The 14,780-nt window shown below is 51.4% G+C and overlaps 2 protein-coding genes across 7 annotated transcripts in view; one reads left to right on the top strand and one right to left on the bottom strand.

Annotated features, from left to right (window-relative positions):
- On the top strand, window positions 1–3,728 carry SLC2A4RG (SLC2A4 regulator). The gene is made up of 9 exons (XM_031506546.2): window positions 1–130; window positions 201–211; window positions 974–1,125; window positions 1,825–1,934; window positions 2,018–2,262; window positions 2,630–2,730; window positions 2,838–3,096; window positions 3,456–3,535; window positions 3,617–3,728. The coding sequence occupies exons 1-9, from the start codon at window positions 1–3 to the stop codon at window positions 3,726–3,728; spliced, it is 1,200 nt and encodes a 399-aa protein (XP_031362406.2).
- A 3,119-nt stretch (window positions 3,729–6,847) lies between these two features.
- ZBTB46 (zinc finger and BTB domain containing 46) overlaps window positions 6,848–14,780 on the bottom strand; it is a 50,561-nt gene continuing 42,628 nt past the window's right edge. For all 6 annotated transcript variants that reach the window (XM_021527332.2, XM_077787002.1, XM_077787000.1 and 3 more), the window contains 2 exons: window positions 13,281–13,456; window positions 6,848–10,033 (listed from right to left, as the gene is read on the bottom strand). In XM_021527332.2, the coding sequence (XP_021383007.1) occupies window positions 9,647–10,033; window positions 13,281–13,456 (563 nt within the window). In that variant the 3' untranslated portion in view covers window positions 6,848–9,646. The remainder of the gene's footprint in view (window positions 10,034–13,280; window positions 13,457–14,780) is intronic.

Below are 14,780 nucleotides of genomic sequence, written 5' to 3'. Positions count from 1 at the left end.
ATGGACCCCCCGCGCCCGCCCGCGGTCCTAATGCCCGCCCGCCGCCGCCGCCGCCCGCCGCCGCCGCCCGCGCCGCCCGCCGCCCGCGCCAACGCCGCCAAGGTACCGCGGGGCGGCGGCGGAGACCGGGGTGGGATCCGGGGGAGGCGGCGGCGGGGGGGTGGGGGGGCGGTGACAGCTGACAGCGGCCCGCCCGAAAGTTTCCCCGCCGGTAAAATGGCGCCGCGATGGGATAAACTTTGGGGGGCGGGAAGCGGCGGAGGGGGGTTTGCGGCGGCGGGGCGCCGGGGGCGGTGGCGGTGGGTCACGTCGCCCGCACGCCCGGCGGGATCGGCTCTCCTGGATCGCCGCCCTTTGGGATCGCCCAGGGATCTCCCGCCGCCGGGATCCGCCCAGCCCCGCCCCGGGAGATCGGCTGGGATCCGCTTGGAGCGGATCCGCGTGCAGCGGGACCGACTCGGTGCTGGATCGCGGGGGATCCGCTGGAGCGGGATCCGCTCGGTGCCGGGCTCGGGCAGCGCTGCCGGTGTCCGGGGCTGGCCTGGCCGGCGCGAGTGCGCTCCCAGCGCTGCGATGCCCGCCGGATCCCGCCAGAGCGGGATAAACTTGGCGTGTGGAGCCATAAGGTGTGGATCTATACCGGCATGTGGGATGTGGCTGCTGCCGCCTTCGAGCTGCGTTGCCAGGCGGGTGTCAGGCCGTCCCCTGGCTCTGTGGAGATCCCTGCTGGATCCCTGCCGATGCTCAGCCAGTGGGTGATGGTGCTGGCGGGGCTGGATCCCGCCGCGGCCCGCTGGGATCCCCTTGGGGTTTGCCCCAGGGGGACCCCCGGAGTGGCTGGCAGGGTCCCACCAGGGGCCTGGGGGCGCTGACCCGGCCCCCCGAGCCCAGCTCGCCATCCCACGCAGGCCGCGGGGCCCCCGCGGAATCCGCCGCCCGGGGGTCCCTGCTGCCCGCCGCCGTCTCTCCGCAGGCTCCGCTGGGATCCCAGGGCTGGCTGCGGGAGCCGCCGCCGCGCCAGGACCCGGCCGGCCAGGAGGCGATGCTGCGGGCGCTGGACGCGGGGCTGGAGCGCTGCCTGGCGCTGCACTCGGCCGTGCAGTGCATCCCCGTGCCCCGGCACAGGTAGGGACACCGGCACCGCCCTCCCACCGGCACCGGCCTCGCCGCGGGAGACGGGATTTTTTCTGCAGGAGGACTTTGGCCGCTGTTGGCCACGCCGGGATCCCCGGCAGTGAGCGGCTGTCCCGCTGTGGCGGCTCCCAGCTGGGAGCATCACCAGGTTATCTGTTTGCCAAATGCTTTCAGGTGCTCTTGACCTCTTGGGGTTTTTTTTAATCTAAATTTTTTTCCCCCACCTCAAGGAACTGGGTTTTTTTCCACCTCAAGCCATCCCTGTGTCCCTGGGCAGGAGGCAGGTGACAGCACCCTCCAGCACGGTGCTGCCCACTGTCATGGAGGGTTGCCCCTGGCATGGCACAGGCAGTGGCATTTTGGCAGCTTGCCTTCATCTCTGCCTGCTCTGCTGCCTGTGCCATGCCCAGGGGAGCTCCAGCCAGCTGCTGGGATGATCCCTGGAGGGGTCAGCAGCATCTCGGGGTGCTGCGGGGTGTGGGACACCTGTGGGTGCGTTCCACCTGGTGATGCCTCCAACATAGTGGGGCCACTGAGACCTTGTGCCACCCCTGTACCCCCAGACAAACCCGGGGTGGGTGCAGGCCACTGTGGGTGGGAGGTCCTGGCACCTCAGTGGGGGATGGAAAGCAATAGAGGGTGCCAGGGGGCCTGTCCATCCTGACACAGCCCCTCTGCTCTCGCTGGCAGGAAGCTCTCGGGCAAGGCGGGCATTGATGAGGTGATGGCAGCCGCGGTGCTCACCAGCCTCTCCGCCAGCCCGCTGGTGCTCGGGCACCCACCGGCCACTCATGCCCCAGGTGAGAGCACATCCCTGTTCCCCCCATCCCTGGATGTGTGTCCTACGGCAGGACCTGACCTTCCTCTTCCTCCTCCTCACCAGAGCCTGGCAGCGAGGTCTGGAAGGAGGCTCCTGCCATGTCCTCCAGCTGCAGCAGCAGCAGCAACACCAGTGGGGACTGGAGCTGGGACCCCTCCAGCGACCGATCCACCCCCTCCACCCCCTCACCCCCCCTCTCCAGCCACGTCCCCAGCACCTTCCTGCCTGGCCCACTGCCGGATGAGGGCCCTGATGAGCCCGACGGCACCCACTTCGTCTTTGGAGAGCCCACACCACGGAAGAGGAAGGTGGGATGAGGCTGGGGATGATGATGGGGGTGAAGTTGGGTTTTGGAAATAGTAAGAAGGGGATGAAGAGGAGGATGAAGTTAAGGATGGGGATGACAGTTGGGATGAGGTTGGGTACGGGAATGAGTTTGGGGATAGTGAGGATGGAGATGAGAAGGAGGATGACATTTGGGATGGGAATGAAGAGATGAGGTTGGAGATAGGGATGGGAGCTGAGATGGGTTTGGGGATGTGAGTGATGATGGGGGTATTGGGGATGACAGTGAGGATGATATTTGGGCTGGGATGACACTGGGGCTGGAGATGAGGTTGGGGATGAGGATGAGGATGGGGATGGGGCTGCCAGCCTGACACCTCTCTCCTGCAGAACTCCACCAAGGTGATGTTCAAGTGCTTGTGGAAGAGCTGCGGCAAAGTCCTCAGCAGCTCCTCAGGGATGCAGAAGCACATCCGAACCATGCACCTTGGGTAAGCACCTGGGGTACCCAAAGACACCCCCAGACCCCCTGGTACCCCCTGCAGGGTCCTGCAGTGCTGGGGGAGCGTGTCCCAGCCAGCCTCTGCTCTCCCCGCAGCCGGAAAGCCGACCTGGAGCAGAGCGATGGCGAGGAGGATTTCTACTACACGGAGCTGGACGTGGACGTGGACGCGCTGACTGATGGGCTCTCCAGCCTCACCCCGGTCTCTCCCACCTCCTCGGTGCCTCCCGCCTTTCCCGGTCCCGAGGCTCCTCTGCTGCCGGCGCTGCCGACCCTGGAGCTGGCCCTGGCCTCCCCCTGCAGCCCCCCGGGCCCCCCCGGCCGCTGCCACGTCCACACTGACCACGCGTACCAGGTGGGGGCACAGGGATGGAGGGGGACTGGGATGGGGGACAGGGATGGAGGGGTGACAGGGATGGAGCGGGACAGGGATGGAGCGGGACAGGGATGGAGCGGGACAGGGTTGGGGAACAGGGATGGAGTGGGGACAGGGATGCAGGGGGACAGGGATGGAGTGGCACAAGGATGGACAGGGATGGAGCGGGACAGGGATAGAGTGGCACAGGGATGGAGGGGTGACAAGGAATGGGGGGACAGGGATGGAGTGGGGATAGGGATGGAGGGGGACAGGGATGGAGCGGGACAGGGATGGAGGTGGGGCTGCTGCACTCCCTCATCACCTTGTCTGATAGGGATTGTGTCCTCTCTCTCCAGGGCTGCCGGACCCCCCCACGGCCACCAGTATCCCCCACTGTCCCCACCCCGCCACCACCCAAGCCACCGGCCGTGCCCAGGTGAGCCATTGCTATCGTGCCCCACCCTGTCCCCTCCCACCCGCGCGTGTCCCGGTTGTGACTTGTCCCCTGTGCCCGCAGGCGGCCGCGGGGGGAGGCCAAGAAGTGCCGCAAGGTGTACGGCATGGAGCACCGGGAGATGTGGTGCACGGCGTGCCGCTGGAAGAAGGCCTGCCAGCGCTTCCTCGACTGACGGAGCCGCGCCGCTCCCTCCTTCTTGCACATTTTGCACTCGAGGTGCCTTCGCGCCCCCCCCCGGCCGCCCCCCGGACTCAGGGAACGGCCCCCCGAAAGCTTTATGCACACACACAGCCCCCCTGCCACGGAGCTTGTCCCCCCTGCCTTGTTTTCCCTTTGAAAATAAGCTAAATCCATCAACCCAACCCCGCTCCCTGCCGGGGGTGGGGCTGGCAGGGGGTGTCTGGCTGCTCCCGGCCCCCACTCCGGTTTGGGGATCCCCCCATGGCTGAAATAAGCTGTGTCTGTAGCCGGCAGGGGCTTGGAAAAGGGGGTGTCTGTTCCTGCCCCCCGCCTGCTCCCGGGGGGCAGCCCCAGTGCCCAGGGCAGAGGTGGGCGCCTGCCCCCCCTCGCCCCCCCCAGGGGGGTTTTTACTCTTTGTAATGTCATTTCTCTCTCTCGTTTTGGGGAGCCCCCGCCGGGGCGATGCCCCGGGAAGTGCCTGCAGGAATGCGCCCATTTGCACTAAGCCAAACTGCACAAAGAGGGGTCTTTTTGTTTTCCTTTTATTTTTTTTTTTTCTCCTTCGTGTGGTTTTTATTTTTTAAATAAAATATATGAAAATTGGTATTTTTACCTACTCCCTCCCACAGCATGAGAGCGCGCGGGCCGCGGCGCTGCGGCAGTGGGGTTCCTCCAGCCCTGGGTGGGGTTCAAGGGGTTTAATTCACTTTAAAAAAAAAAAAAAAATTCCCCCTCAAAACCCTTTCTCCCCTTTTGTCCTGTCATTCTCCAGCCCAGGCAGCAGCTGGGGTTTGGCCAGGCCATGCCACCCTGCTCCTCTCCCCATGCAGGGAGGGGACAGGGGGGGTGGTGGCCCTGCCACCCACCTGCCCTGTGGGAAGGTTCCCTTTGCACCAGGGACCCCCCCATTGCAGGGTCCCCCTTGCAGGGTCCGACACTGCTTTGGGCCCATGGGTCAGGCTGGTGCTGTGCCACCACTTGTCCCCTCCAGGGATGTGATGTATCAGATCCAAAAGGAAAAAAAAAATAAATACTTGGATTTTTTTTTAATGATTCCTGTTCTTTAGTTACCGTTAAGACAGGCAGGGTGGGCACCCTGGGCCCCTTGGCATCTCCAGACCCATTGCTGTCACCCCCGTCCTGCATCCCACATCCCCCAGGGATGGCATCACCCTCTGCATCCTCCTGGGAGTTACTTTAATTTCAGATAATGCCCAAAAAATAAGGAAATTGCCAGCAACAGGCAGCAGGGAGGCAGGGAATGAGCCACAGGTGTCTGTTTGGGATGGGGAAGGAGGAGGAGGAGGGAGCAGCACCCCCAGCCTCGGGGTGAGCAGAGCTCCCTGCTCATCCCCATGTTGCCCCATCCTTCCACACATGGCAAGGAGGAAAATAATAATAATTATTATGTATTTAAAAAGAAAAAGCAGACAAAATTGTAGCAGCAATTTCCCAATTTATTGAACGGATTGATTTTTGCAGGTATGTCTAAGCTAAATCCCATCACAAAGGTTCTACCCGAGGGGCAGCCCCCGGCAGGCGAGGAACTGGGCAGCAACTAGAAAATAAAATCAGATTTACCTGAACTACATTGACAGAAAATCAGTACAACACAGCATGTTCTCCCACTGACTTCTGGTTACGAAATCTCCTCAACCTCCCCAAAATATTAAACACATCTTCAATACAAACACAGGTTTATAATAATTAATATAAAGTCAGTATAATATAGAATAGTCCCAGCAAAAAAAAAAAAAATCAACAATCTTCAAACACCATCCTTTTTGTGTTTGTTCAGCTTTATTTTTGTAGACAGGTTTAAAGCACGTTGAAAAATAAATATATATGAAAGCATACACACAGCACTCTGTCTAGGGGACTAGAAAAAAAAAAAAAGGCTGAAATTCAAAACACGACTCAGGATCTACAAAATCAAAGGAACCATTAATTATGGCTTTTGTAGGAGTCACACATGTCACAGAATGAGCGAAAATTAGATTATCTTTCAGAATATTGCAAAAAAATTCCAGTTTTTGCATTGTTTTCATGGAGTTTCTTCCCTCAAGGGTGATGTGCAAAAGGGGGAGCTTTGAGGGGAGGTGCTCGGGGACAGTCCCAAAACGCAGCCGCCCACCCCAAAGCCACAGCTGTGCCTGGGGAAAACGGAGTGTTTAAAGGCAGGAGTGGGGAGAGGAAACAAAAGGGGAAGTAATGCTGGAGTGGGTTTCCTTCCGGACAAAAATGACTCGTTTTGTTGTCCAAAAAACTGATTTTTGATTAAAGGAAAAAAAAAAAAAAAAAAACAGGGACAATCACTTTGCAAACCTTCATTAGAGAAGTCTCCCTCTGCTTCCCCACAAAGCTGCTCTGCAGCTGTGAGGCTTTGGGGTGACCTTAAAAACCACAAAACTGGGGAATTCATGATTTCAGGAATATTTTTGGAAATCTCAAATCAACACAAGGACCTTGTTTGTCTCCATCCTTTAAGATGTTCTGCAAGTCCATGGATCCCTGGGATGGAGGGCACAGACAGGATGATGCCCTCTGCCCCATTCCGCTCTCTACTCCTGGCACTCAGATTTAAAATAAAAAATGAGGGTAATCAAGGAATTCAAGGAGGAACATTTACATCTACAAATGCTTTTAAAAAATGAATTGCAAGTTCTCAAGATGGAGTATATCCATGTTTTACCTCTAAGGGAGTTACTGTTGTGGAACTAAGTCTGTATATATATACACACATACATACATATATATATATATATATATATATTTAGAAAAACTTAAAAAAAGGGAACCTCAGTGAAGTATACAAAGCCCTGAAGGGAAATACAAAGACGAGATGCAGAACAGGCAGAATTAGTGGGGTTTTGTTTAAATCTCCAAGAGCAGAAGTTTGCATAGGCAGTATATCCGAGAGACCCCGGAGACAAGCTGGAGGGATGTGATCACCTGGAGTGACTGATGAAGTTTATAAAGTTTCAGCATAAAAAACACGCCCAAATTCCTGTTTTTCAAACCCAAGTCGGAGCATGGGAGGTTAAAGATGAATCCCTGTGTTTCCAACTCTGCACACCTCCATCAGAACAAAGCACTTCAATAGACACCAGGTGTTAGAAGGGTTTTATTTGGTACATGGTGTGTGTTAGTGAGACAGAAGCATGTGCAAAGTTATGACATGGGAAAAGTTAGTTTTTATGTAGATTTTCCATTTTTCTCTCCCTTTTTTCTTTTCTTTTTGCTTTATTTTTTGCGTCTTCAGTTCAAAGAGCCTCAAAGTGACAGAATTTGGAAACACTCCTGAGCGCTACCCGGCTCTCTGCCCACCTTTAATAAAAATAAGGAAAAAAAAGAATAAAATATTTCCAAGGGGATTGTGAAGAAAGCTCAGCACTCCATAACTCTGATGATAAAATTGAGTCACCCAAGGGAATGGAGGAAGAGGAGGGCTTGGCCCACACGTGCTCCTCCTCAGAAGGTGGATGCACACACCAGCATTGGAGGGGATGGGCCATCGGAATGTGACACAAACCCAGGGGTTTGAACCATTTGGGCTTTAAAATTCTCTTTAAAATAGATTTTTACTTATAAAAGGCAAAGCTAAAGATAAATCTTTAAGTACTGTATGTATTTGTCTACATGCAACAGGTGAGGCTGCACATTCAGGACTTCAGGCACCCCTGAACCCCTCCCTATTTACAGGGTAAATGACAATAAATACAGAACCCACACTATGGGGGCCAAAATCAGGATAAGGGAACAGCCTCCTCATCTCTGGCACCCCCCAAAACCATTGGAAAAGGGTATATAAAGGTCCAATTGTGATATACTGGGTGGGTTTTTACAGTTTTTTAAATAGGGGAGGAGAAGGAAAAGAAGCTAAAACGCAAAATGAGATTCTTACAACTTAAGAAAGATGTTCCTGCATGACCTGCTCTGCTCTCCCTATATTTAAGGAAAAGGGTTATCCATGCTCACTGCCTAAAGCAAGTGCCACTAACTCCTCCAATCCAAGGGGCAGCAGCAACGGGGCTGAGCCACACCGAGGATTTTAGGAAAGATCCATGTTCCCACAGCACTGAACACCCCCAAATCCACAGGGCAGGAGCCTGGAGACTCCCAATGGAAGCAATGGTGAACTGGGATGATGGATGGAGAGAGAAGGTGGTGAATGCCTGCAAGGAACTGAGCAGCAGAGAAGGGGAGTGAACGCCATAAACCCAGGATGCAACTGGAAGGAGGGAAGGGAGAGAGAGCCCAGCTCCTGCAGGTGTCAGGATCCAGGCTCCCACCACGCTCCATGAAATCCTGGCACCAAGTGGCTTAAATCCTTTCAGGTTATTTGCTTTATGGGGGTTTATTGTACAATATGCTTTTAATTCCTTTGCTGGGTGGAACCAGGAACCACACTTTTCCTCATGGACCACCAGGCCTGCAGGAAGGAAAATAGCACCTTGAGTCATTTGGCTTCTGGCAATGGGTTGTCTTTCGTGGCAGGTTTCAAGGTACCACAGTCACAGGTATTGTAAAAAATTGCTCAATGGCAAGGATGGAGTGAGGTCTTCGGCTTTTTTGTTTTATTTATTTAAAAAAGCACCAGAAGCAAAGAGGTGAAGGTAGAACAAGCTGTTTCTCAGGAATAAGACAAATCCAACACATGCTGCTGCTGTTATTTAGGTGTAGCTGAAAGAAGGCAACAGTGGCCGATATGAACAGGGAGAATCCAACTATCTGGAACAGCCCCACAGAGCCTGAGGGGATGCTGGGAGAGAAACCTGGTTCTTATTTAAAGAAAACATGGTTTATTGGAAAATTTACATGGAACCGGTGCAACTAAAGCTGAAGGTTTTTGTCATGAATTAAGTAGGTATTAGACCTACCCATGTTCAACAAGAATGTTGAGATTGGCAAGGAAGAACAAGGTACCCAGGTGAAATCCTGGCCCCACAGAAGTCCATGGGATGGGAGCAGCAGGATTCCACCCTGTTGGGATCTCCTCACCTCGGCTTCTCGCTCATCCTGCACTTGGCCAAATGCCTTTGTTTTGCTACAGTTTGCATATTTTTGTGAAAAAGGCAGCTGAGCACAGGGAGAACAGTGAAGATATTTGTGGAGAGGAATGACAGGTACAGAATTGTGTCCTCTAGAGCAAAAGGTGCTTCCAGAAGCACAAACGTGTTTCAGTGCCTGTGGATGACCAAGGCTGGAAGACAGCACATGGGTAAGATGCCAGTAGGTCCAAGAAAAGTCACAATCTGTTTTTGATGGTGATTCTTTTGGAAGCTAAGAATCCAAGAGAAGTATTTGTAAGGCTGTAATCTGACTTGCCTTTTGATCTACTTGGCTCCATAAAAAATAATTAAAACTCTTTAAATAACTTTGCAAAAGGCCTGTATCGTCAGGGGAAGCCCTCCAACACATCCATCCATTGCTTTCAAAACCTTAGCTTGAAATTCCACTGCTGCTGGGATTTTAGCACAGACAAGGTGTAACAAAAACCCAACCAACCAACAAGCCTGCTTTGGACGCAAAGACCTCCCTGGTGCTCGGTTTGGAGTGGGAAGAGGAGGAGGATTCATGCTTCACCAGCCTCCTCACACCTGCACAGACTCCACCTCCCTCTTGGGCCTGGCTGACTTGGCTGAAGGGGTGGCCATGGGCAGGGGGTCACAGGGGGAAAAGGGAAAGGGAAAAGGGGGAAGGCGAAGTCAGTCGTGCCGCTGGAAGCGACCTTGCTAAGACAGTGTCTGAGTGGAACAGAGAAGGACTTGTTTAGAAAACACAAGAGTTATTTTGCACACATGGACGACAACAAGGCTACTTAGTTTTTCCAACATACTCCTTCCTCCCCACCCTCCCTCCCCCTACAAACGACAGAGCGAAACAAAAAAACCAAACAAAAAATAATCCCTAAGAAATCCAGGTAAAATCCTTGTCGTTCTCCCCAGAGTTGTCCTGCTCCTGCGGGGAGTCGACATCTTTGTCATCATCTAAAATCACATCATCCTGTGACATCCCCACGTCATCCTTCCACTTGATGTCATCGTCGTCTCCCATCTCCTCGTCTCCTTCCACTTTGATGTCATCTGGATCTTCCATGTACTGCCCTTCCCCAGGGTAACACTCCTCTGGGGACCCCTCTCCCCCGTTGTGGTCCAGGTGCCCGGCGATGCCGCGGCCGGAGCAGTCGGCGCAGACGCCGTGCCGGCGCGAGCCGTGCTTGATCCCCACGCTGGCTGCCGACATGAACACCCGGTTGCAAACCTTGCAGACGTATTTTTTATCTTTGCTGTGGACCTGGAGAAGAAGAAAGAGCACAGAGGTGAATGCCAACGGAGATGGAACGAGAGCTGCTCCCGTGTCCCTGCAAAGGCAAATCCACAACTGCTACCCGAGATCACACCTGGCTTCCACCACGAACTCAAACCCACCACGATTAATTCAACCCTGCAATGATGACACACAATAAAATCCTTTGGGACTGCTTGCTCATCAGCACACTCGTAAGTCTGAGAGAAACTTTTATCATAATTTTTTTTCTTCCTTTTTCCTTCTGTTTTTCTGGGGTGCAATAATTTTATCACACCCACCACCAAGAAGAAAATGTTAAAAAGAAATAAACAATCCACAAGCACTAGTTCTGTTCAGAGAAGAATAACCCTGACCAAAACAGTGTTAATGTCATGGTCATTTAGTGGTCTCCCTCCTGATCCCACTGCTGTCCAGAACCAAGGAACAGGAGCGCTTGGGATATCTCCTGTATCCCCCAAAAATGCATCTGAATGAACTTCTCACCTTATTTCTGACTACTTTAGTTCAACAAAAATGTTTCTCTTCCATAACTCTTGCTGCAAGAATCCTGGACATATGAAGCTATCACAGAACATGTAAAGGAAGCAAGGAAAATGCTCTGCAGGATAAAAAAATTCATTTCCAGAGCCAAACTGCACTATCCAATGAGCAAAACTGCACTTTGAGAAACACTAAACACCTGTTTAAAGGTGAAATCTGTCCCTGGCCACTTTTGCCCTGCATGGAAGGCAAGAAGCTTGTCAAGCCATCCACCTGCTTCTCTGCCAAATAAACCAGGGCAGTGAGAATTCCCAAACTTCACCACAAGGAGCCTCATCAGGCACTTTCACTTACACATATATATCTACATGTAAAATACACATTGATTTTATTTATATATAGAAAAGTTTAGCTGGAAGGGAGAATCTTCTAGTCCAACTGCCTGACTGCTTCAGGGCTGCCCAGTATGTATTATAAATATGTGTTTTTCTTTTACTTTTTTTTCTTTATTGTTTTATATGTTAACACCACATGGGGACAGCACAGGCACTCAATGCCCTGTGTCTGGCACTGATCCTCAGGAGACACTTTAGAAGTGGTGTAGAAGCACACAAGGATCCAGTGCCAGTGGTTTGGGGTTGTTCTGAGCAGTCCAGCAGCCACCAGAGCCTTGGATACCTTGGGTATCACCGGTTCTTAATCCTTTTTAACTCGTTTCTTCTTTTCATGCTCACAAAAGCCTGTGGGAAAGCTTTTGCTGATTAAAGTCCTTCCTTTTATTTTAAAGCAGCTGCCTGGATGCCTGCTCCCTGCTCCCGCCTCAGCATGGGATCACCAGCTCTCACCACGTGCCTCCACAAGCCTGTGCTCTGGAATACTCAGACGAGCTAAAGCCCTTTGGGAAGAGGACAAATTGACCCCTTGCAGCCCCTCAGCCCTCACTACTGCAGGACACTGGCTCAGGCTCTGTGTTGCACCAGTCCCAGCCGTGTTCAAAGCCTGTGAGTGCCTCTGATATGCTCTGGCTGCAGGTTCCCCTGCCCCGAGCCAGTCCCTATGACATTTTTCTACTGCATCAAGCAAAGGCATTAAATTTTATTACTTTTTTTAAAGCAGTTAGACAGGGATGCTCAGAGTCATCCAGCAGGATCTATAGGTATCACTCACTTTCAACTTGTACAAGAATGATTTTCAGGCATCAAAAGCTGAATAGGACCACAGAAGGTGGTCAGGGGCGCAGAATAAGGGCTAAAAGAGCCATATAAAAAAGGAATTATAAAACAAGTACTAAACCAATTTGTAATTATCACAGAATGGTTTGGGTTGGAAGGGACCTTAAAGCTGATCTAGTGCCCCATGGGCAGGGACATCTTCCACTAGAGCAGGTGGCATTTCTACTAAAAAACTCTAAAAAACTAAAATAACCTCTCTCCCTCTTTCCCAATGCTGACAGTTCAGTCAGCAGGTTCAAAGTGAGCCATATTCCTGGATGCAACTGAACAGAAATGAATCTTATTCTCTTTACAGCCAAATTAGTATTAAACACAGAAACAGTATTTGGCCCTCAGTATTGGACAGTGCCATTAGAAAGATGACAGATGACTGATTAAATGCCAGTATTTCAGGGAAGAGAAATGCAAATATGCTGACAACATGCTAAACTTATGAAAAAAAAAAATTAAAAAGGAAAAGTTCTCAGAAATAAAATGCTGTAGGCAAGCAGCTGGCACAACAAGGTGTTCCCTGCTGCAAAACCATACCAGATCTCAAATCCTGCTGTGTGCTTGCAGCAGGACTGAGCTCACGCTGGGATCTGCCTCCCAACTCCAGCACCCCAAGGGAAGAAGGAAGGGACATCTCAGGGAGCAGGCAGTGCCCAAGCAGATGGCTGGGCTCTCATCCAAACAGACATGGGAGCAGCAAAGGAAGGGAAGGAGATGATGGGGCACCGTGGAAAATTGTCACACAGGGCTCCAGGGTCCTGGTGAGGAACCTGGGGCATTGTCGGTGGTGAGCCAGACCTGCAACTGGAATTACTGCCTAGAAACTACCTGCTCTGCCACAGCATCACCTCCACACTAAGCTTTGAGAACCTCTTTAGGATGGCAAATCATTTCTACCCTGAAAAGAAAAATAATCAAAGTTCAGCTTAGAATTCTCTTTCCAAAGAAGCTGTGAAGAGCCAGACACCAGCACCAGCCTTGCAGTCAGAGCTGAGGAGCCTCTTTAGCAAGGTGTAACAGCATTTTTGATAACTAAACATGGCCAGAACAGAGTAGCTTTGCCTCAAGTTCTTGCTGAGCAATGTGTTTTAAAGCTTTCTGCACCAAGTCATTGAATTACAGAATTGTTAAAATTGGGAAAGGCCTCTAAGATCGAGTCCAATTGTTCCCCCAGCACTGCCAAGTCCACCACTAAATCATGTCCCCAGAAGCCACATTTACACATTTGTTAAACCCTTCCAGGGATGGTGACCCCCCATTGTCCTGGGCAGCCTGTGCCAGGGCTGAACAACCCTTTCAGTGAAGAATTTTTTGCTAATATCCACCCAAAACCTTGGAAAGCTTCTAGCTGAGCTTGGAGATGGAAGAAGGATGAATAGGCAGGCAGCCACTAGGCCTTGGAAAAGCATGGAAAAAAGCTACAGGAGAAGCCTTCAGATGAGCCCTGAGTGGCAAACAAAATCCAGACTTAAATGAGGTGAACTCCTGCTCTTTACCCTGAGCAGGAGGGCTGATGCCCCCAGCCTTACCAAGGTGTGGCGCTTCATGTGCTCGCGGCGGGTGAACTTCTTCCCGCAGATCTCGCAGGGATAGGGCCTCTCTCCCGTGTGGGACCGCATGTGTCTCTTCAGGATGCACTGGTGCATGGCAGAAAAGCTGCAGTACGGGCACTTGAACTTCTTCCTGATGACTGTGAACTCGTTGACTGCAAGAGAGAAAGCACAACACACAGATTAATCTCAGTCTTCTCGTTGACTATTTCACTGTTAAATTAGTTCACTGTGAAATCACACTCTTACCCCTTAACCACCTACATATTTTTACTCCTTATACTGTATTACAGCCCATATATTATTAAAGCTAAGAAATTGAGTACCTCCACCACAGAAGCTTTTGAGCAAGTTGACACACAAACATTTATTGACAGCCTGTTACAGACATTGCTTGCTAAAGGGAAAATGAAGAGGGCTGTCAACCTGCTAGAGTTCTGATTTATTATAAAGGATTATCCTAAATATCAAGATCTAAAATGCTCACAGTATTACTTCTGGAAGAAGCAGGGAGCCAGGAACAGAAGTCCACAAAGGTGGCACCCAAACAGAGTTTGGGTGTTATTTATGGGGTGATGCAAGAACATCATCACACACCCCAGGAGCGTTTTGGTGAAGAAGCAGAGGCTGAGGATGGCCCAGAGGAAACAGGGCAGTTCCAGCCACCATTCTCTACATTATCCAGTGACACAGTGACAGTGCCACACACAAAATACAGCAGCTGAAAACTGAGTATTGCTGCTCCCTGAGGGCACCACCCACCCACTACAAGTTTGGAAGTGACTGACCATGAGGAGATGATTTCTCCTGTTTCTCCTTCAACTGTTGCTAGTGTGTTAATTTTCACCCACTTTTCTCCTAATTATTGCTATTTCTCAAAGCAATATATATACATAACAAGGAGGGGGGAAAAAAGAGAGCAAGTTCTAGTTAATCACTGTAACTTATGTATTTGTAAATGGCTCTTGGAAAGGGAAACAGTCTATGGAAGAGACTTTCCTACTATTTTTTTTTTTACAACTAGAATATGAAAATTCTTTGTCTGTTATTATAGGAAAAAATATTTTTATTTTCTCGTAGGGTTTCACACTCCCTCATCTATACACTCAGAGGCAAGGAGCCCACGTCTTCCTACAGCAGATAGCAATTTTATCATACAAAGCTATTTATTATCAATTCATTTCCAGTCTCATTTTGCAACCGCTTGATTTTGGTGACAGGCCACACACACAGACTTGTAACAACCCTGTCACTATGGAGTGTAGACAAGGTGAGCAAGCTTTAAACTGAGCACAGGGAGTCAAGAGGGGACACAAACCCTCCTTCCTCCAGTCCTGCTCCACACCACAGTGCAGAGACACAGAGCCACTGGGAAATCTGACTGGAGATCCTGACAGCAACAAGAGCCTGGGAGCATGAAGAGAAAGTGCTTTAAGGAGAGAAACTCACAAAATCCCCTATTCCTACATCACTGGGTTG

This window comes from Lonchura striata, chromosome 17 (assembly GCF_046129695.1).
Source record: "Lonchura striata isolate bLonStr1 chromosome 17, bLonStr1.mat, whole genome shotgun sequence".
Taxonomy (NCBI): domain Eukaryota; kingdom Metazoa; phylum Chordata; class Aves; order Passeriformes; family Estrildidae; genus Lonchura; species Lonchura striata.
This window is presented reverse-complemented; position numbering and strand designations above follow the sequence as displayed.

What these genes read in the sequence shown, in the direction of transcription:
- SLC2A4RG (XM_031506546.2), top strand. Translation starts at nt 1, where the DNA reads ATGGACCCCCCGCGCCCGCCCGCGGTCCTAATGCCCGCCCGCCGCCGC. An exon ending in ACACTGACCACGCGTACCAG is followed by an intron (nt 3,097 to 3,455) that starts GTGGGGGCACAG and finishes CTCTCTCTCCAG; the next exon opens with GGCTGCCGGACCCCCCCACG. An exon ending in AAGCCACCGGCCGTGCCCAG is followed by an intron (nt 3,536 to 3,616) that starts GTGAGCCATTGC and finishes CTGTGCCCGCAG; the next exon opens with GCGGCCGCGGGGGGAGGCCA.